The following is a 22835-nucleotide window of genomic DNA, read 5'->3' on the forward strand; positions in this document are numbered from 1 at the left end:
AAAACGGCGGCGGCGGCGGCGTGGCTCGGCGGCGTATACCTCTAATAGGAACTGAAGTTGAGTTCAATTTAGTAGAAATCAAGTATCTCAGATTTTACAGACCCGACTACTACGATCAATTTCATGACAACAAAATCTTGTCACGTCTTCACGACGTGAACATTTCTGATTTTCGCAAATTATCATTGAATTAAATTTTTTCCCTATGTTTAGGCCTTAAAAAATACACGTAGTAGTACATACTGGCCTGCCACTGCGGTTATTCCTATAAGAGCATTTTAGCAGCATACTGTTTCTTCACCTCCTGACAGCACCCGGTGTGGCACAACTGCACTGTTTAGCGCGATTCGCCTGGTCTTGTACAGCATGTTTATTGCTGTTCTTGTTGTTTGTTTCTGAACTCCTTGTACCTACCATGCCACACCGCAGCACAGCGCGCTCTCATTTACCATTATCATCATTTGTTAGTGTTATTTGTGTTGCTGTTATTGTTGTTATTATGTTTTATCCACTTCTTGTTCTTCAATTTGCTTTTGATTGTTGCTACTCTTATTACATATGCTGTATTTAACTTTTCTTATAACTCTCTTAGCGCAGCGTACACCGCACACCACCGCATACCGCTCACATGATTTTTCACATGCAAACACACACACACACACAGAAAGGCTTGCATACGACTCCAACAATACCTACAACTCACCGCTCAAATGCATTTTACGCGCTCCATACTTCTGTGTGTTTGTTTACATAGTTTTTAATGCATTTCATATTGGATTTTCTTGCGCTCTCAGCTCACTCGCTCTGAGTAGCTTTTTCTGCATGCATGCATGCATGTGTCTGTATGTGGTGGTGGTGTATCTGTGTGTGGTTTTGTGCATTCGCTCACCGCTTTCCTCTAACATTTATCCCTTGCAGTATGCTACGTAAAATGTGTATGCGCACGCTTGTGTGTGTGTATGTGTGAGTAGGTGTGTGTGTTTGTTTGTCTCACTGCTGCGATTGCCTGTTGTTTTCTTGATGTACTCTCATGTACCGGTGGTTGTAGTTGTTGTACGGCACTCGTTATTGCTACGAATATTGCCATAGTAGCGCACTCAACCCACCACTGCCGCTGCCATCTTCACTAATACCACCAACACCACTATCACCACCATCACAGGCAGCTAGCAAGCCATCCAGCCTTGCTATCACCATTATCGTTGCTTTACTTGTTCTGCGTTATGTTGTTGCTGCTGTTGTTGTTGCTGTTGTTCTTATTGTTATTGTGGTTGTACATCGTGTCGTTGTTGATGTTGATGTCGATGTCGTAGTTCGTTGTCGTTGTCGTTGTACATGCATTGCCTGGCTTTGCTGTTGCTGTTGTTGTCGTCGTCATCATCGTCGTGTCGTCGTGTTGTAATTCCCATTTGTTGTACAACTTTGTACTTGCTCATGTTGGAAATTCATGTTAGTCTACTTTTGACTGTTACGCAGATTGTTTGCATCGTCGTACCGTGTCGCTCGTTTGCTCGTTGGCTCGTTGGCTCGCACGCTCCGCCGTACGTTCGATCGAATGGCCAGTTGTTTAGTACGCGTTTGCTTGCTAGTAGTAGCCGTTTGCTGCTATTGAGACACTAGTACCTACATACATACATACATACGTACGTAGTGGAAAAAACGCTCGCCCACCGGCCCGCCGCCATCAATCAGTGTTGTCAGCACATCTCACCACTCACTGGTTCAGTTGACCAACAATTCGCGCTCGCACGGGACTATTCGTAGTGTTCAATGAATTTGTGCGGAAACAAGTGATTGAATTAATATCTACAAATTTTGAAACTAATTTACTACTAAATAGGTACTAAACGTGATTTTCAATCGAAACTACGAATATTACGGCGCTTAATTAACTCAACTTTTGTGCGCGAATAGCGGAATAGCGAAAAAAGAAACAGTGAAATCGCGCGTGTGCAAGAAAACTTGAAACTTGCGACGGCAAAAGTGCAACGAGGCATAGAAAAGCTGTAAAAAAAGCGCCGGTAGCCGTAACTACTTTCGATTTAACCGCAAAACTATTAGCTTTAAAGGGGATTAACTAATCGGAAACTGCAATGATTTCCATAAATTAAAAAATTAAGTGCACCGCCGGCAACAAAAATAAAAAAAAAGTTACATTCTTGCATAATTAGTGCAGTGAAGGGGTCGGTGATTTCGCACCCCTCCTATGCCGTGCCGTGTGATTTAAGTGTAAATTTTCCATAACAATAAACCAAAAAAAAAAACGTGCATATTTTGTAAAACTTCGAGTAATGCAAGCGAAAAAATTTTAGTTGTAGATAATCGCCTGCGGTTTTGTGCCGACGCTTGCATACAGAATTGAATTAGTTTTAATTTTTTATATATTTTCGCCAAATCATAACATTAAATGACAGTGCACAGTAATGACAGTGGTGTGTGTTTAGTAATGGTGCGTATATTTTTTAAATATTTTCTAAAATTATTTCTCATATTTTCTAGTTAGTACCTACCGAAAAACAGTTATTGTGTTGGCAACTCAAATAATTCTTGCTTTGGTACCTAGTCAGTTGGACAATTTCAAAGTGTCTAAGGCCCGTTTTCTCATGTAAGTTTTAAAATTTAACTGTCCTTCAACCTACATCTTTTGAGAATAAAATTTATTTTTAAAGTGCAGATAAATTTTAAAACCCGCTTGAGAAAGAGCGCAGAAAGACCAAAAATATAGCGAGGCTTGATTGAGGCTTTATGCCTCAAAATTATTTTGTATACTACATACTTTTCTGCAAATGGGGGAATCATCTGGTTTATGTGGCCCTCGAATTTCAAATGGTAGTGCTTATGAAGGGAATCTTTCCTCTCTGAGTTTGAAGAGCGCCTGCCGAACCTGGCCATAGCTAATAAAATCAGTAGGTTCTATAATTTCATGTTTCATGCCCCTGCTGTTCCAACAGGTACCCAATAAATGGTGTCTCAGCACTGAGAAGGGAAAATAGCCCAAATAACTGAACGTCTGGAAGCATTCAACTAAGTGATTGTTCGGAATTCAGACATATTTTGAATGATTATGAAGATTATTTTGTAGAAAAATCAAACTGGGAATGCTTATACGAAAAATGCTGGAACTGCTATAAATGACGTTTTTAGTCATAAATTTTTATCATCGAAGAGTCCAAATATTGTTATTTAAAAAATCGGTTGCTGGTGTATTTGTTTGTACGTAGTTTAGCAGTGTAAAATTCTGGTGTAGGTGTGCTCGCAATTCTTCTCCGCAGCCGCTTAAATCGATTTTAATTAGATTTTATATTTGGTGTTATGGAATCACCTGGATTTGTGTGAGCTACAATTGGATCCTTTAGGTGAGGTTGGAGCCGAGATACAAAAGAATTTATAGTCCAATCTGACTCACAATTGGATTATAGGGTAGATATGTATGTATGTTAACCCAACTATTTGAGGTAGCTTTGGGGTTGAGTTATTTGTAAACGCCGTATTTCCAGTTGGATTCTTAAGATGAGCGATTCTAAAAAAAATGCAGGGCTGCGAGTGTCGCTTAAATCGATTTATTTGCGAAATTCATACATTTGGCTCATATAGAGAATATGACATGTACAAGGAAATAGTTTTATCCGCTATTTAAAAACTATTGGTGATCGGATTTCTCTCGATAGATGGTGATGAGTGTGCATAAAACGTTCGTGATTTAGTGTATCAATGTCCGAGAAGGCTTATAGGCTCATTAGAACCCACTTCATGGTTCGTGTCAGAAACTCATATATCTACTCATACGAGTATTGTGAATTGCGTTTGAAGTTATTTGAGTACCACTTGAATGAGTATAAGTGTAAAATAGCCTTCGGAGCATTCCATTATCTAGAATTTTTGGATAACAGGGCGGAAAGTAGCTTAAAGAAGTAAAAATGGGTTACTTTATCAGTAAGATATATTACGGTAAAAAGAGTGGGGTTCACTGTACGGTGAAATCTGGAAAGACAACTTTCTTATGCTACTGCATTAGGAACAACGCTCAATGTATGTATGTATCAGTGGCGGATCCAGGGGGGGAATTGCTGTGTGCTAAGCTTGAACTATCATGTTGTTTGAGTTGGCCTATCAGTTTGTTCGAATTCACTGAATTTTCAAAATTTTGAAATTGTGTATCTACTTGATTTTCAATTTTTACTTTTTTTTGTTGTATTTTCGAATTTGTATTATTTTACACAGTTGAAAGTCACAGCAAGTTTGAATATTTTCACAGGTTTAGAAAACAACGACAATTCCAAAATTTTGAATTTTATAAAATTATTAAATTTCTTGGGATTTCTTATTTTTAGGATAATTTTCAAAATTTCAAAAACTATCAAAATCCGCGAGATTCTAGAAATTTTGGTAAAATGAGAATATTTTGAAATGTACAATATTATTGAGATTTTAGAAATGTTTATATATTCCAAAAATTTTGAGAATTTTATTTATTCTAAAATCCATTCTAAAATGTAAAAATGTGAAACATCAGAAATTGTCGAAAAATTCTTATGTTCATGGTACTTGTGTTTAAAATATAGAAAATTCTTAGAATTCTAAAATGTATATATTAACATTTTTGAAAAATTCCCAAATTTTTCCACTTTTCTGAACTTTTCCAAAATTTTGTATTGATATAACAAAGTCTGAGAATTTTAAATTTTTTGAAAATTGATAAAACATCAACACCAAAAATTTTTTGAATCTTCAAGAATCGCGAAAATTTTTAAATTTTCAAAAACGACGAAATATGAAAATGTTTTCAACATTCGAAAACTTTTAATTTCGTTTGATCAATTTTGTATATACGACACTTTAACTTAGGTAAAATTTGTTAGAATTCCTACAATTCCTACAATTCTCAAAATTTTTGAAAAATAAATTCTATTTTCTAGAAGTCTAGTATTCATCATTATATTGAATTATTATGCACGTTCAGAAGGCGCAACAGCTCAGTAACTGTTGCGATTGCACCTTCTGAATGCGTTGTTGTGTACTTCTGATCAACTGAACAGTTGCGTGTTAGATGATCGTAATATTTTTCTGATCATTTGAGACAACATGTTGGTGTGTACCTTTGAGAATTGAATTTGACAGCTAATGTATCAAGCCGTTCAGAAGGCGCATAACGATCACTGGTTTTGTTAGCAACGGTTGGGCTCAACTGCTGCGCCTTCTGAACCTAGCCATTGTGATTTACTAAAATTTCTCAAATTCACAAAGTTTTGAAAGTTTAGAAAATTTTGGAATCCCACTCAAGTTATTTAAAATGCAAAACTTCAAGAAACTCAAAACTATCAAACTCTAACAATTTTAAATTGCGGTGATTTTTAAATTTATATACACGATATATGTTGAAAAATATATATATATACAATTTATTTATATAGAGTTGGTGAAAAGTTTTTAAAGTATGAACATACTGACATCTTTTTAAACTCATTCTCCACAGAATATCACTTTCTCTAATCCGTTTTCAAACCTCATTTTGCTGCGGTTTTTGTGATCATCTGGTCATACTGTAATTTAGAACCAACGTATAAGCTTAATTTCTAGGCATTTGGTAAACACCACACGATAAGGCTTTCAGTTAGGGCCTTTTCAATAACACCTCTTTGAAAGCTGTATTAGATGATAAGATGACCCTGATATTCGAAGGCAGATGAGAACGTTTGTTTCCAAAACCAGCCTGGCTGGTGTCAAGTACTGCCTCACCACTATGTGGTGTAGCAGAAAGCGAATCGAACACGGAAAGTCTCTCGTTCAAAAGGTCAAAAGATGCTCATCCAAAAGGCATCGTTATTGTGCGTGTAATTTGTTTGTTTCGGTGCTGCCAATCAATAGAATTGAAATTAAAGTGGATGTTTTTGATTCGAATATTGTTTTTTTTATAGTAATGGAAGTCATTTTCAGGAAAACAAAGGTGAATCATTTGTTCGAATATCAGATGAAGAAAATATTGATACGGATGCCACTTTACCCAAATCACTTTTGGTATCTTTTTCTAACAAAAGTCATTTTCTATAAAAGCGAATAAGCGATATATATTTTTTTTTTGTCCAAAACACCAAATTAAAAGCGCTTCGCTCCATTTTAACGATTACCTGTAGTTTACGATCATTTTTTTATTATCCTAAACCGGAGTTATGAATGCGCGCAGCTGTGCCTAAGCTAGCTATCGAGCTATTGGCTTTTAGTTTATTTTATGTACTTGTTTGCTTCGTTTAAATGTGCGATAAAAATTTTTATTTGGGTTAGAGTTGAACTGAAAGCCGTTGCTTTAATGAATTCGTAATACACGTTTTATTATGATTAGATAATTTATGGATAGACCAAAGTGATGTGAAGAAGTCAAGTGAAGCTGCTTAATAAGGTAGCTAATTGCGAATGCATAAAAGAGGCAATGGCTTGGTGGTAATCAAAATATGTAACTGTAGAAAAAAAAAAATTTTAATATCCTAATACACCAACCGTTATTCAGGCACACTTCAAATTTGCTGTTACACACACACACATTTAAATATTTCTGTGTGCTATGACTAAGCAACTCTTAAAAACCACTAAGTATATACATACATACATATGTACATGTGTCAAAATATTATCACTCTTGTTCCACATAATATTATCACTTCATTGAATGAATGCAAATTTTAAAATAAAAATGCTGCAATAAGTAATATTTCCTATCACTTGGCGTCTGAATGAGCTACTATGTAGTAGTGTCGTCATTGGTAATCGACATTGATAAATGGCTTTGTTTGACTAATTTGTAAATTCGTATTTTAGATCGAATTGCGATTAGCGCTTGTTTTGCTATGTTTTCCTAATTAACCGTAGTACGAAGTACATAAAAGATTATTTTTTAATTTAGTTTAATTTAACACTTGTTAGAACTTGTGAAAATTTTAATACAAATTTAAATATCTATAAGTATAGTAGAATATTTCAATAGAGCGTAGGAAAGTTGCTGAAATCGCCGAGGAGTAAATTGAAAGTTAAGTGGTACATATTGCCATTAGATAGGACCGGGACAAAGCCCAACGCCCAATGAATTTTCCTTGCCCAAGACAGATCTTATTGTTCTTACATACATACATACCTATGTCTTGTTAATAAATCGAGGAGAATGAAGAAAAAATGTTAACTTAACTTTATACCAGTGATGAAATATCCAAGAGACTGATTCCTGATTTTACAAAATCAGTGGAATTTAGATATGAAACTTGATAAAATGGCCACTGGCGGGCTTTAGTGTAAAATAATGGCTAGGAAAAACTGAAATTTCCTTATGGGAACTAAGGCGTATTGAAACGCTGGTAGCACCAGGGTGACAGTGAATTCGTTCATTTCTTTTGGGGACATTTTTCTTTGCCGCCATGGTCGAGGGGTTGGAGGTGCGCACTGTAACTCTGTAGGTCCAGGGTTCCATTCCTGGTTCGAGCAACATCCAAAAAATAACCTCCGGCTGGCAGGAAAACAGTCTTCTCATTAAAACCATTTGCTCCCCTCCCCTCTCCCCTTTGTGTGACAACATCACTAAAATCGCGTGGATTTATTAGATTTTTTTCAGCTGGCTGCTGCGCGTATTTTTTTTTTCCATATACAAAAAATTCTGAAAATTTTTTATGTGGACAAAATGCGTACGACAAGTTAGCAAAAAAATTTGCACATTATTACACTAAAATTTAATGGGCTATAAAACTGCATACCTGGATTCTATTTAGAACTTCGTATTAAAAGGTTTGCGATTTTGCTTTAATTTTTCAGATTTTTTTTAATTTTTGTACACAGTATCATTCTTGGATTTAAAGTGAGTTTGCTAAAATATAAGCCATATTTTAATACAAAATTAACAATAAATTTTTAGCATGTAAAACATTGCGAATATTAACACAAAAGAGCCGTACGCTCAATTTTGGGAGTAACTGTATGTATTTATTCTTTCTTGATGAATTTTCTCGCCTCAAACAGCTTCGGTTTCTTTCGGTTTCCATTTCTAAAAAGACCTAAATAGTGAGAATTTGTGCTTCTGAGTAATAGGGCATTCCAAAAAGCAGAGACTTTATTTATGAAATAAAGTTTCATGTGCAAAAAAGTACAATTCGTAGTTTTTATGAAAATTCATAAAACAAATTTTAGTTTTTATGACATTTATGAAAAATTCCAAAAATTTAGCAGAGACCGTAATGGTTATAAACTTTATAATAAAAATTAAGTCGTAACCATTAGAGTTGGATTTATATTTTTCTCATCAAACTTAACCGTTATTTTATTATTTTTATTTTTCCCGATTAAGAATATTTGTTTCTTCTGAATTATTTATTTTTCGATGACATTATAATCGCTTTTTTCAGATTTAATATTTAAGATCATAAAAGATTTAAATACGGGTCATAAAAACGCAGTCTCCACCATAAACGTATGTTCAGATAGGCCGCTAATCGCGCAATTGGCCAAGCTTTCTCGCTTAAGGCGCTAATTGAGCTCGATTTACCGTAAAAAAATGTACATACATACTTTCAAATAAATAAAGGCACTGTAACTAATCGCGCAGCTAACTGTGTGTGAACACCAAAAAGTGGTAGTTCAATTAAAAGGTTAATTTCTGTCTGAACTTCATATGGCGCTTAAAAATGATCAAAAAATTAAAATTTTAAATTACAATTATTTTGGGTCGAAAAAATAAATATCACAATAAAACGTTTTTTCCATGATATGAAAACAAAAATCTCGACATTCAGCGGTTATTTTCGTCCCCTGCAATTTTGAAATTAAGTAATTTGAAAAAAAAACAATAGAAAATACTTCACATAATAAATAGCTATTACTTGGTCATATCTAGAAAACACTCCACATACTTAAATCTCTAAACGTAAAAAAAAATTTATTTTATTTTTTTCAAATCGAATCGTCAAAGCTAAATTAACTTATATTAGGTTTGTGCAAAATGTTTTTGATCGTACATACATATGTATTTCCGATAGTTGAAACACACACGCACAGATGCCTGTCTAGCTCTAAGTGTAAGCAGTCCCACACGGAAGGTGCCATTTGAATAATCGAACAGCAATAAATCACAGCCGCCACAGTGGAGCAAAATGTGGCGAAATCGTGGAAATCTACATATGTGTGTCATCGCGTATCTGTTGTACACAGCCACAAAATGCATGCAAACATAAGTATGTATGTACGCCGCAATTTACATGCATCTAAATAAATGTGCATACATACATACATACATACGTGCATTACAACGGCAAATGCCACATTTTCAATTAATTTCGAGCCAACTTTGCTGTTCAAAGCTTTTGCATTCGGCTGTAGTATGACTTTGTGTGCGAAAGTGAATTCAATTTTTTTTCTTTTCATGAAAATAGGTAATTGCGCAATTTTCCTTTACTTTTTTCGTTTTTTTTTTTTTGTATTATTTCATCCTCACTACTTGTCACCCTTTGGCACAACAGCAATTCGAATTGATTTTTAATTACAACTTTCATGTTGTACAACAGCTGCTGCTGGCTGGCTGGCATTGTTGCCACAATCAGTGCGCGCAACAAACAACAACAACAACATATCCGCCATGGCGACATGGCGAAAAACATGCGCTACTGTTTTGCCTTCAGCTTGTGCAGTGTGTGTGCGATATCTCGTACGCTATCGAGATGTATTGCTTGCTATTTATGCTTGTATGCTTATACGAAGGTGTTTCTGTTCTTCTATGCACCTATAAGCAACTACAAGCGCTGGCTGGCTGGCTGGCTGATATCAGTGGGGAAAAACAGCGTTCAGGCGTTCAAGTACAAGTGTTGGCTGCTTGACATGATTTGATGCGGCGCGCCTAACGCCCAACCGCCCGCACGCCCGCACGCCTGGCCGTTGGTAGCCGGCAACCGGCAACCGGCACCGCCACTCCTCCCTTGCTGGCAAGCGCTTTTGGTGCCAGCGCGCTTGTATCGCTTATCAGTCTGCCGCCGTGGTTGTGTCTATTGCAAACATTTTATGTTCAATTGATGTTGCTGCCGGCGCGCTGTTCAGTTGATTAAAATTTGTTGCATTTTTTAGAGATGTTCAATGTACATATGTTTACCTAAGCATACAAGCAACGGTTACTATTATATGTGTGTATATTTGTGTAGTTACAAGTAGTGACATTCGTTGCCAGCAAATGGCTGCCGGTATGTACATGTGTATGCATGTTCTTTGAATATCGTAAATTAATTTGCCTTGCTCTATGTTTGGGTCTTTGACTTTGCTTGTGATCTGGTTAAATATATTCTTAGATTTTTTGGCACATTTACAAATCTAAAGTTCGCCTTTCGGGTAGCACTTACTTTAGAATAAATATGTATATCGAGGCGGATATAAAATGCTGGCGGTACTCGTATATGAAAATACAAAGCGCAGTAAAAATTGCTGATTAAACAAAAAGCTATAAAACATTTGTTTTCCTCGTCTCGTTAATATCTATCTCTTTCCGTTATCTGCGGAAAAATCATCTGTTTTACGTTTTACTCTTCCATGTAGATATTTTTATAATTTATCTCACAAAATATGTTATTACTGTTATGCATTGTATTAAGCACGCAGATTATAACTCTCAGACGGATTCGTTTTCTTATTGTTTTTGATTTTTTTTTGCAGGAAAATCTAAAACATATTTTTGCTTAATAATGCTCAGAATTTTATTGACACAAAGAAAATGTCGGGTAATAAAAAAGCGAATTTTTACCGACGGTGTTATTTTTTTTTTATTTTAAAAATTTTAACATTTTAAAAGTAAGAAAATTCAAAATATTCAGACATTCAAAGCAATGATAAAGATCATATATATCATCGGCTTTAGCTTTTATAGGGAGTTTTATTATATTTAACTAAGAAAATTTTTACGTTTTTTATTGCATTCTATTAAATAATATCCAGTTTTCAATCAGTTTTCATTTTCATGGCGTTCTGAGCACTACAATTTAAGCTGCAGCTTGGGCCGCATGTCTTCTAGTTACTTACCCTTCATTTGCGATTATCTCGAAATGTTCGGAAGATTATCAAAAATCATAACCCCCGTCGGGCTATTTTCTATAAGTGCTCTAAATCTGTAATATCTCGCACTTGATAAAAGGAATTCTCATTTGAAACAAAACTTTTTTATTAATCTGAAAAAATGCTGAATTTTTAGACCACCAAAAATTTAACTTTTTACGGATATGATCACCATTTTGGAAAAAGTTTTTATTTTGACAAATCAAATCGCTCAAGTACACAATATACATACATGCTTACATAAATCACTATAGGAGCGGGGGCCAAAAAGTACAGAAAAATATATGACTTGGCTTACTTACTCTAGTTATTGTGCTTTTCATTGAAAAATTCCAAAAAATTTTATTAGGCATTTACATTAAGACACTTTTGCCGAATTTACAGCAGGAATTAAAATGACATAAAATTTAAGTCACAACAAAATGCCATGTGGAAACAGACATTTTTATGAACGTTATGATAGGATATTTTTTAATGTCGAAAATTTTCATTAAAAATTTTGTCATTTAATGCTTAGTGGAAACTCAGCATTAGCTTATTATAAATAAAATTATAGTTTAAAAAACTAAACCTCCCTATTATAATTGCCATTCGTACTGTCATCAGGTATGTAACTTGAGAAGAGAAATCGCTGCATCTTTTAGGCGCATCAATATTACATAGTTACATCCAGAGCTAATAAAAGGAAGGTAACTCTATCGGCGCGCCAAAAGCAGTACCAAAATAACACAAAAGGAAAATAATTTTGAAAACCAAATAGTCATAAGTTAGACTGAAATATGTGGAGAGCAGAATCCTCTCCTCACGTACGCCAAAAATAGTTCGGTTGTTCATATTGACTGCTGAGTGGAAGATCGACCTATCTTGGCAGCCAGTTCGAAAACGCCCTATCTCAAAAACTTTTCAAGAACGCCATATTTCAGAATTTTATTCAAAAACACTATCTCAAGACTTGGTTGAGGAACGCCCAATTTCAGAATTCGATCCAAAGATGCCCCATCTCACTTCAAAATGTATTGAAAATGTGCTGATATAGGGCCTTTTTGAAACGAATTATGAAATGCGGCGCTCTTCAACCAAATTATGAAATACGACGTTTTTGAAAAGTTTTTTGAGATAGGGCGTTTTCGAACTGGCTGCCGAGATAGATCCATCTTCCACTCAGCAGTCGATATGGAGTTACAAATCTCTTTCGATGTTATGAACTCACTCATACCCCACTTTGTTGACTTTATGAGCTTTTATAAGTGATTTCATCTCCATATCGACGGCTGAGTGGAAGACCGACCTATCTCTCAGGTGTTTCGAAAACGCCCTATCTCAGAATTTGGTTAAAAAACGCCCTATGTGAACTGAAGTTATTTTGATATTGGGCGTTTTTGAATCAACAGCTGGTATAAGCCATTCTTGAAAAAATTTCTGAGATAGGACGTTTTCAAACCAGCTACCGAGATAGGTCGATCTTCCACTCAGTCTTCGATAAGTAAGATCCTCCGTAAGGCTCAGTAAAATGTGTCTTCTGCTCAGTGGTTGAAAAAGTGTATGACATTTTGCTCCTCTTCTATTTTTTTTACAATCAAGGAAATAGTCCGGTGCGTCCGCCCTTAGGCTTATGTCACGGGAGCCACATATGTAAGTAGTGGTCCATAACAGTTCTTAAAAGAAAGGGAATTTCTTTTCTGTTTTAATTTAAGAGCACAGATTTGAGTTTCTGGTTGCAAACATGTCAGGCTTCCAGCATTCATTAGATAATTCATATTTGTGATCTCTTGTTTATTATTTAAAGGTAGCCATTGTTAGACCTCACGGATGTACCTACATATATGGGTGGCTGTAATTTTCGTTGTCAAATGTTTAAGCACACATATCAGCTGAATTATATAGTGCTGAACCATTTTTTTTTCAGTGAGCTAAGGGACGTCGCATTGTCAATGTGTTGTTGTGAAGTTTCAAAGACTGTCAGAAAAGATAAAAGGATATTTCCTCTCTGCAAGTATGAGCAAGTATGAGCAACACTAGAATAGTCGAATGGTCTAAGATTCCCGTGGGCCTACAGTGCAAGACGCCTTAATACAAAAATTTTTGGTGGAGACGACTGAGTATTTCTTAGCGTTTAAAATTGCTAAAGACCCAGGTTCTCAATCCAATCGAGTTTCAATTCAAATAGGCTCACAAAATGAGTAGATCAATGTAAGGATGACAATAAAAGTAGCCTATAAATCGCCTTCCGCGTTAGATTTAGTAGTACGTTTTCTGGTAATTAATGACTACAACTAAAAAATATTAATTTTAAATTATTGCAGTAAAAATTCATCACAAATGGGTGACAGTAACAGCAGTCACGAAAACAACAACAACAAACAGTAACGTAAGAACCACACGCATGTATACATATTTACGTATATAATACGTATATGTATGCATGTGCTCTCGTGTATGTATATACATACATTAGGGTAGTCCAAAAAGAAGCAAAGTTCAAATTTGTATACTCTCATGTTCTATACCATTTTTTATTTTGAATTAAAAAAATATTTAGAGGTCGCCACAATTTTCCATATATTTTATATGGAAAAAACAATTTTTCCTATAAATGTTATAGAATTCTTAAAAATCAATATTTTTCGATCGGAAAACTCTAGTTATCTTCAGGAGATTTCCAATAATAATAATACCCAATATGACCTATTTTTTATAGGTCCCCATAAACCCCAAAAAATTGTTTGTACAAAAAAATTGTAAACTAAATCATTATGTATTATTATTGGAAGTCTCCTAAAGAGAAACACAGTTTCCCAATCGAAAAATATACACTCACTTGAATATGTTTCCGTACAATGTTTTTTTTTTTTTTTAAATATTTGCAACATTTTTCGTAATGAATTTTTTTTCGTAAATTTTTAATAGAAATATAGTTAATTTTGTATTAAATGGCATATAAATTAATGATTCAAAGTGTTTACAAAATTTAGGAAAATTCAACAAACTTAAAACTTAAAACTTGTGCTTTGTTATACTGAAATCGAGTGAGCTACAAAACTGTTTTTTCCAATATAAAATACATAGACAACTTTGAGCGCTTTGAGTGACCTCGAAATATTCGTTGAATAAAAAATAGGGGCACATTTTTCGATATAAAACAATCCTAGCGATGAGGCACTAAAATTCGGGCTAGACTTTTTCCCCCTCCATAAGCATTTTTGGACCACCCTAATGTACATACATATGTAAGTCCAAGTACACATGTAAATACTAATGTATATACATAAATACACATAATGACAATCTGCACGCTCTATAAGTGCCTCAACCAAGCGCAGAGAAGATTATGGCGATATCGACTACGACGGCGACGATGAATTTGTCCGTCGATAACGAAATGGCAAGGCTCCAAGTAAATAAGTAGGAGCGGCAGATTCAAAGCGTGTTCAATCAAACTGATTGCCGGCTATGATTGCTGAAGTTGTTTGCATTTAGTATTCCACTTTTTTCCAACACTTTCAATAATAATATTTTTTTTCTTTCATTTTAAGTTGGATATGTTTTCGCTTTTGTTATGTCAACAAGCGTAGTTAATAATTGTTGTTGCTTAGAAAATGTCACACAACGCTCAAGTACACTAAACAACATTCTTACACACTTACATACATACGCACATCGACATTGCTTATTATTAGATAAATAAAGCAAATGCAGTAAATAAAAAAAATTAAAAAAAAAAAATATGGTTGAAAACATGAGCTGTAAAATTACAAATAATAACAAATCAAACACTTTCAGTTGTCACTTGAAACAAGTCAACTTCAGCTGTAACGTCAACAAGAGACAGCAAGTCATATGGATGTATGTATACATACACAAGCGCTTTGGGAACCAATGCTCTGTTCTGGAAGCAAACTCGTCTACTTATCACTGATGCCACACGGGCAGAAACAATATGCCACATACCTATGTATATATCTACATACAGTCAGCGCCAAAAGAATGAAGACCTTGACGTTTTGACTATTGTATTTCTTTACACCTTGTATTTTCCATATTTTTCATACGAAATTTATCTTATCTCAACATCTGTACACTATAGATAGTAAAGAAAAATTAATATGAGGGTCTTTATTAGAGCAATAAAAGCCAAATCATAATTTTTTGAATTTTAGTCGGTCAGACTGTCTATCTCTGTCTGTATGTTTGTACGCTAATCACTCGAAAACTAATGCATGAAATTATATGCAGTTTTCACCTGTGTGTTGCTAGAGTTCTAACTTAAAATAAAGAAAGAAAAAATTTGAGAGTTGCCACCGGTTTGAAAATTGCAGTTTAAGTAAATTGATAAGATAAAATATATGTTGCAATATGGCTGTCAAAAGAAAGAGGTTTAAGAAGGCTTACAGCCGAAAATATTTTTGTGGAGGTTGCCACATGTTTGAAAATTTTAATTTTGTTCAATTGATAAGATAAATTAAATATTGCAATATGGGTATCAAATTGAAGAAGTTTGGGAAAGTTTACTGCCGAAAATACATATTTTTGAAGAGGCTTGCCACCTGTTTTTTTTTTATTGTATTTAATTATATTGATACATATATGAAATATTAAATACGGGTATAAAACAACACAAAAATACTTATAAGTCGCAGTGAAGCACGCCGGGTAATTGCAATTTTTTTTTTTATAAAATAAAATTGCAATTACCCGGCGTGCTTTTTTTTTTTTTATTTCATACAGAACTCGGGAAAATGCAAGAAATCACAAGAAAGTGCAAGCTTCAAGTCGGTAAAAATTACCGTTAATTTCAAAGATTTTTTTTTTTGAGGTTGTTGCGCATTTTCTTCCATATAACGTATGCAAAAAAAAATTCTCTAAACTCAACGGTAATTTTTAACGACTTGGAACTTGCACTTTGTTGTACTAAAATTTAATGTGCTACAAAACTGCATAGTCAAAATTTTTCTAAGAAAACGAATTGAAAAGTTGAAACTTTTAATTAAAATTGTTTGGTATTGCTTGCATTTTATTGAGTTGTGTATGAAATTTAAAAAATTGATTCATGAGGTCTTTGCTCTTGAATGAACTATATTTTTATAAAAAAACGGAAAAATTTGGTATGGAAAATATAAACAAAAAAAAAAATCGTCAAAACGATAGGGTATTCATATTTCTAACACCGACTGTATACATACGTATTTGAATACGATACAGTTTGCTTGTTGTTTTTGTTGTAATATCAATAATTTACAATGCACTTATCGGTTTACTGTTATTTTACAACTTTCCAACATTTGCCATCAACGAAAAAGCCATGTAATATTTCTACTTTTATTTATTTATTTAGAATGCTTTGTGTGTAGTTGTAATTACATATTTGCAACACTAGCAAACATGTTTTACATAAATACATACGTATATAAAAATATCTACTTATGTAAATATTTACGTATGTACGTAGGCTAGCCGGATTTACTTGGTATTTGTTAGAAGGAATTTATTATTTATAAAATATATTTGTTAAGACTTACAAATTTGTTGATTTGCGAATTGACATTCTTGTAGTGGAGTTTCCAAATTAATCCGATAAGGAATATTTTCACTTTATTTCCAAGCGAATGATTTACTCTCGCCTTCTGTTATGAGTGTAAATTTTAAAACTTTAGTGGAGTTTCCCCGAGAAGTGAGAAGGGGTATGTGCATTTTACATTCCTCATTTTCCAAGAGGGATGCTGCTTTGCAATGTAGATAACGGAGGAATTTAAAAATACTAATGCCGAATTTCCACTAGGCATTGAAATGACAAAAAATTTATGCCATTTAAAAAATGTCATGTGGAAATGAACTTAATTACTATTTTTTTAATGTAATGAATGAAAAGATACTTTTAGGTTATCAGAAAAGCGTGAATTCCTTTTCCTTGATTGTGAGAAAAACAAGCATAACAAATTTTACAACTAATAATCCGAGATTTCGCTATGTAAAAGGGCTTATTACCGAAAGAGCTTTAATTGAGATTATATTTATATGTAAACGTACTTTAAATTACTATTATTAGTAATGCCAGATTTTCCAGTGGACGGCTGTGTTAGCTATTAACCTCTACATTGCCAGCTGAGATGATTTTTTCTGGAAAAAGAAGCGCCTCAAGAAGGTTGGTGTTGCTCGAAGCTGGACACCACTGGCCCGCACGGATAGTAGTTGGAGTTTGCTTAGCTTGGACTGCGTATGACTTTACTTGAAAAGGATTTCGTGAAAATAAATTGCCATTTGAAGACTTCAGAAAAAATATGCATACATTAGGGCGGGTAAATTTTTTTTTACTATGCGCCTATAGCATAGGTGGACTTTACGTTGGCAAACACCAATTTGATTTTACATTCATTGTTTCTTCGGAAAATTTGCATTACACGTAGAATCCTTTGGTGCTATAAGCGCATAGTCGAAAAGATCTCGCATACATATTGACCCGCCCTAACATACACATGCACAGCATTGCTTCATTCCTTTTTTTTCTGACTGCGATTGTTTTTTTTTGATCGAGAGATAATTGTTTGGCTCTAAAAACTCGTTTGCAAATCGATTGAACGAATTCAATTGCTTAGCATTTACCAGTGCAGTTGTTTATAATTCGCCTACCAAAGTACTAGGTAGTACCTTCTTCAGTGCTTCGTAGACCACGTGGTCAGTGTCAGGCAGAGTAACCTCCACTACAATCTGGTAATTTCGGCTTCTGCTCGGCTGTAGCCAGTTTCTAGCGGTTCGTTGCACTGAAGCATGCAGTCAAGTACCTACTCACTCCTAGTATCTACTCCTTTTTGTTGGTGTTGCCTTTGCTCAGCCCATCGAATCGTGTAACGCAAATCAGTATTGTCAATCTATTACATGATTTGTCGGCAAGCGGCTAGGCCTTTGAAGCTCTATTATCGGAGTCTTAAGCGCACATGAGTATACATAGAACGCGTTGAATGATTTGTGTACTTAGCGTTGATTTGTTGACACCAAGTAGACAGCCTAACAAATAATTGCAGCAATCACAAGAAACAAATAAATAGTATTAAAATAAAAAACGCAGTCCGCGCAACTTAAGCAATCGAAGTTGCTTATCAGCGCGCGTCCACACACCGCGTACCGCGCACCGCGTACCACTGATAACAGTACACGTATTTTTAATTAAATTCTGTATTTGTATTTGTTTATCGATTTATATTTGCGCTCTATGGTAGCAAGCATAAAGCCTTCGCGGCTACCAACCCCTCCTTCCTCTAGTTTGTTCACTTTGCAATGCTTCACTCACGATTTCCTCTATTTACAGAACGCCGTTTCAACTCGACCGACTGCATCGCCTACAGCCGCCACCGCACAACCCGTCGCGCCGATCCAGCAACACCCCACGAACCTCAGCACCTCCGCACACACCGCTGCCGCTGCCAACGCGCCGCAGCCCACCCTCACCGCATCGGTTGCGTCCGCTGTCGCAGCTGCTGCCGCCGCCGCCGCTGCTGCTGCAGCAGCCGCAGCAGGCGCTGTACCACCGCCTTCTTCTACCGCCAGCAATAGTCACGCGAACATCAGCGTCGTGCCACCGAAAGGCAGCACGTCCACAGCAGCAACGCCGCTAACCATCACCTCCGCCGCCGCCGCCGCCGCCGCTGCCGCAGCTGCTGCAGCCGCCCAACACCACAGCGCCAATAATACAATGGCCGTAACATCGACAGTGCCGCCGGGCGCGCGCTCTATATCGCCATGTTCGGCCGCTGCCACGCCTTACGGCAGCAGTAGTATACCGGGTGGAGCCAGCCTCAGCGCGAGTGGACCCGGAAGTGGTGTAACAGTTTCGGTGATAGGACCACCAGGAAGTGGGCCACCAGGCATGCCGCCAAGTTTGGGCGGCGGACCGCCGGGCGGTCCTGGTGCGGGTGGTATACCACCACCACCGGGTACACCGGGCTCAAATCGTTGCTGTGATACTGGCCGCACAATCTACACGGATCCCGTTAGTGGCCAATCGCTTTGCTCGTGTCAATATGACATACTCAGCTATCAGCGTTTGGCGGCCGCCGGCGGACTGGTCACAGGACCGGGCGGAGTGCCAATAGGCGTCTATCCGGAGGGCATGTCTGCGTACCTATCGGGCATAGCGACCGATCAGCCGCCTTTCTATGCGAATCCGGTGAGTACTTACTGTGTATATACATATCTACTCTCATTTGTATTGTATGTATGTTTGGTTGTTTGTAGGCACAAGTAATTTTTGTAAAGAAAGAAAAAAAAAATATCTTCATTGCAAATTCCGCTGCGGCTGCCGCACCAAGGCAAGACTTGTCCAACATTGTTGTTGGCGCTGCATATTTGATGTCATATTTTAATGTGCGCCGTCTGCGACAAATTTGCTTCATCCGAACAGCAACAACAATGCCGCCGCTACCGACAACAATAGCCGCCTGCCTGCCTTAACAATATAAATTTCTTCACTTTTTTTTTGCAATACTTTTTCACCACAACGCTGAGGGTGGTCGCACAACTCCTAACCCGCTTTTGTTACTACAGCTCCAGCCAAGCAACGCTCCCTGACCTCTCTATCTGGGCTTAGCGATATTTCATGCGCTTTGCAGACTTGGCTTTGCTGTTGAAAAAGTGGAAATGCTGAATGGCTCAAAAGAGGTATTTTTTTTCCAGCCAAATGCAATACATAGTTTGTATAGTCTATGTGCGGCGACCTTTTGTGGCATGCAACATGCTATGCAACGCCAACGCCACCGCACAACGAACATTTGTCCGCCAGCACAGCAACAACAAGCAAGCAAAATACATAATACAATTGACAATACGCGACGATCACACTTGGGTGTTGGTTTGTTGTTATTTTGGTTAGCCAGCGTCGGTCGTTGGGTCGTTGCGCCGGCGGCGATTGCCCAACAGCGCACAGTGGTCAATAAATGGAATTTAATGTTCATAATTCCCTGAAGCCTTCATTTCTCAACCAATTCGATTATTATTTTTTTTTTTTAATAAAAGCTAATAAGACAAGAGACTAGTTGAGCCCAATTTTTGTTTGTTTATATTAAATTTTTTAGTGCAAAGTGTAGAAAAAGTACTAAATAATTTTGAAGAAGATCGATTCTCCTGCTCCACCTAATAAAAGTTTCATAATAAAAACCAGTTAAAAACAATTGCAGCGCTCTCCTTAAACGAAAAAAAATGAAAAAGTAATAATTTGAAATGTTATAAACAATTTTTCAGCAAAAGTATTTTTTTTTTGGTCGCTAAGAGTTCGCGATGATTTTATTAGCTTTCATTAAAAAAAAAAAATCAAATTAAATTCCATTTATTGACCAATGTGCAGCGCTGGCATTTGGCATATGCGCTGAGTTGACATTTGTGGCATCTTTTATGTCTTGCCAAATGTTTAATGCGAGCATTGACTTCCCGCCGCGTAGCGGTCGAAATAAATTTAATTGTTTGAATGCTTTTTTCTTAATGAAATTTGAAATGAAATTTATTTGGAAATTTTGATGCACATAAACAGTTACATATGTACATGTGTAGAAGAGAAAGGGATAGGATCCCTGCAAACCATTCTTTCAGAGTATTCTGCATTGTAAAGAAATTTTAAAGAATTCGTTAAGTTTTAACTCGAATTTTTGCGGAATTTTCTAAAATGAAATAAATTACGCACACTTCCATTCTTTTACGAAATTTCGGAAGAAAATCTGTGAAGCAACGACAATATTGCTGCTATGTGAAGAATATCTTTCAGAATTTTTCCAGAATTTTCTTTATTTTTCGTACAGAAATTTCTTTACGAGATCGTGTCAACCACTTCATATAATTTTCTTTGAAAATTCGTAAAAAAATCGTTACAGAAATGAGATAATTCTAACGATATCCTTAAGATTTCGGGAACTTTGGTTTGCAGGGATAATTCGAAAATGTTTTTTTTTTTTTGTAAATTGGCAAGTAAATGATGTATTCGTTTATTTACGATTTGGTGTGACAGAACTCCAGTGGTTTATTGTTTAAAAATATATATTTTTTTCTAAAAATTCTTCATCAAATTAATCCGGCATGTAACTGGGAAAATAGAAGAGGCCACTGACCTACGTTGGGTTTGAGCAAAATAAATTATAAATTAATTTTATTTACCGAAAAGTGTCCCTATTTATTTGTGTTAATAATTTCGGGGGTTTCAACACAAAAAAAAAAGGAAAAATCGGAAGAATGAGTTTTCATAAAAAAGTGAAAATTTTACAATTGGCTTATACGAATTTATTGCCAGAGATATCATTACCTTAATATAGAAAGACCCTATCTAATGCTGGATTTCCACTAGGCATTAAATGGCAAAAATGACAAATGACAAGGTCGGTCATTTAAAAATAATCGTGTCATTACATTAAAAAAATAATCATTAAGATCATTTCCACATGGCATTTTTTTTTAAATGGCAGACATTTTTTGTCATTTCAATGCCTAGTGGAAATTCGGCATAAGATTTTTTTTTAAAGAGTAGTTATACAACTTTTTAAAAAGTCAAGTTCTTCCGTTGCGCTTTTCTTCATTACACTGGTTTTTAGTAAAAATATAAACTAATTTTTTATGTAGTAGTTGGTTTTAAATTCAATCAGTAATCTACCGTACTAAAGGAAAGTTTCTAAATATTTTAATTTTGAAAGTCCAAATTATTTAGTTATTGAAGTATGTCATTATATTTGTGAGTTTAAGAATATTTTTCGACTCATATATTAGGTTGCAAACAGAGTGGATGCGAAGCCGAAGACGAAGATGAAGACGAAACCGAAGACGAAAAACAGTGCAGTAGTAAACATATGAAAGTGATCACAGTGCAAGCAAAGACGAAGACGAAGATGAAGACGTTGCGCAAGCGGTCAGCTTGAAACAGTGCGGTACTGTTTTCAAAGACGAATCGCTTGCTGTGATGAATTGTTTACAATTTATTTAAATGTTTGCAATTGTGAAAAAACGCGTTTTTCAAGAAATTGGCTAAATTTTTGGCAAAATGTAATCAAACGTATTAATTGGCATTCTTGTATATTTGAAAAATGTCTGTCCGTCTTGCCGTAACACATAATACAAGTGGCGAAATTCTCCAAAAGTTGTCCTATACAAATTATTTCATGAATTGCTGTTTTTTCTTTATTTTCTTTTGATTTTATCTAAAAAAATGGTTTTATTTAGAAACAAATCTTCATATCATTCATCTTCCACTATGTACACTCGCCAGCTTGCCCGCAACGCAAGCAATTCGTCTTCGGCTTCGTCTTCATCTTCGTCTTCGGCTTCGCTTCCACTCTGTTTGCAACCTTAGACATATGAATACCTCGAATACATCCGCAGCGTTACCAGACCTTTGGAATTCCCCTGAGAGAATATTGAAAAAAGATGCCTCCAAGCTGCTGAGCCTGCCGAGCTCTAGACACTCCCTGATGACTTTGTCTAGGATTTCCGTAAAGTTACAATTCTTAAAATGTTTGTCCTCTTTCAGTCCGTGCCCTATTCCTAGCTATTAGAAGTCCTACCCGAAGCCATAAGTCCTCTATGTTTAACAATAAGAAGAAGCGGGTGAGTTTTCTACCATCTACCATCTACCAATGAATATAAAGATTATTCCTAGAATGGTAACTCCAAGTTTTCTACATACGTATGTAGTATTGTACGGAAAAACACTGCGTTCTCAAGATGAAGTTCTGTAGGCTGCCGATGAGCTCCTCGGAAGTTTTAATGAAATATGATCCGACAAAATAAAGTCCAGGCTGAGATGATTCTAC

The 22835-nt window shown here is 35.8% G+C and overlaps 1 protein-coding gene across 1 annotated transcript; it reads left to right on the plus strand.

Annotated features, from left to right (window-relative positions):
- The first annotated feature begins 1401 nt into the window (after positions 1-1401).
- On the plus strand, positions 1402-19503 carry LOC118747606 (mucin-5AC-like). Its single transcript, XM_036481657.1, has 3 exons — positions 1402-2449; positions 18362-19219; positions 19288-19503. Exons 1-3 carry the CDS (start codon positions 2408-2410, stop codon positions 19501-19503), a joined length of 1116 nt encoding a protein of 371 aa, XP_036337550.1. The 5' UTR covers positions 1402-2407.
- The last annotated feature ends 3332 nt before the right edge of the window (positions 19504-22835 follow it).

The sequence above is a fragment of the Rhagoletis pomonella genome, unplaced genomic scaffold, assembly GCF_013731165.1.
Source record: "Rhagoletis pomonella isolate Grant_MI unplaced genomic scaffold, Rhpom_1.0 Rhpom_scaffold_00012, whole genome shotgun sequence".
NCBI classification, from domain to species: domain Eukaryota; kingdom Metazoa; phylum Arthropoda; class Insecta; order Diptera; family Tephritidae; genus Rhagoletis; species Rhagoletis pomonella.

Excerpts from the sequence above, each read along its gene's own strand:
- LOC118747606 (XM_036481657.1), top strand. The coding sequence starts at position 2,408 with ATGACAGTGCACAGTAATGACAGTGGTGTGTGTTTAGTAATG. Across the intron at positions 2,450-18,361 it reads GTGGTGTGTGTTTAGTAATG|AACGCCGTTTCAACTCGACC; the intron begins GTGCGTATATTT and ends CTCTATTTACAG. Across the intron at positions 19,220-19,287 it reads CGCCTTTCTATGCGAATCCG|GCACAAGTAATTTTTGTAAA; the intron begins GTGAGTACTTAC and ends GGTTGTTTGTAG.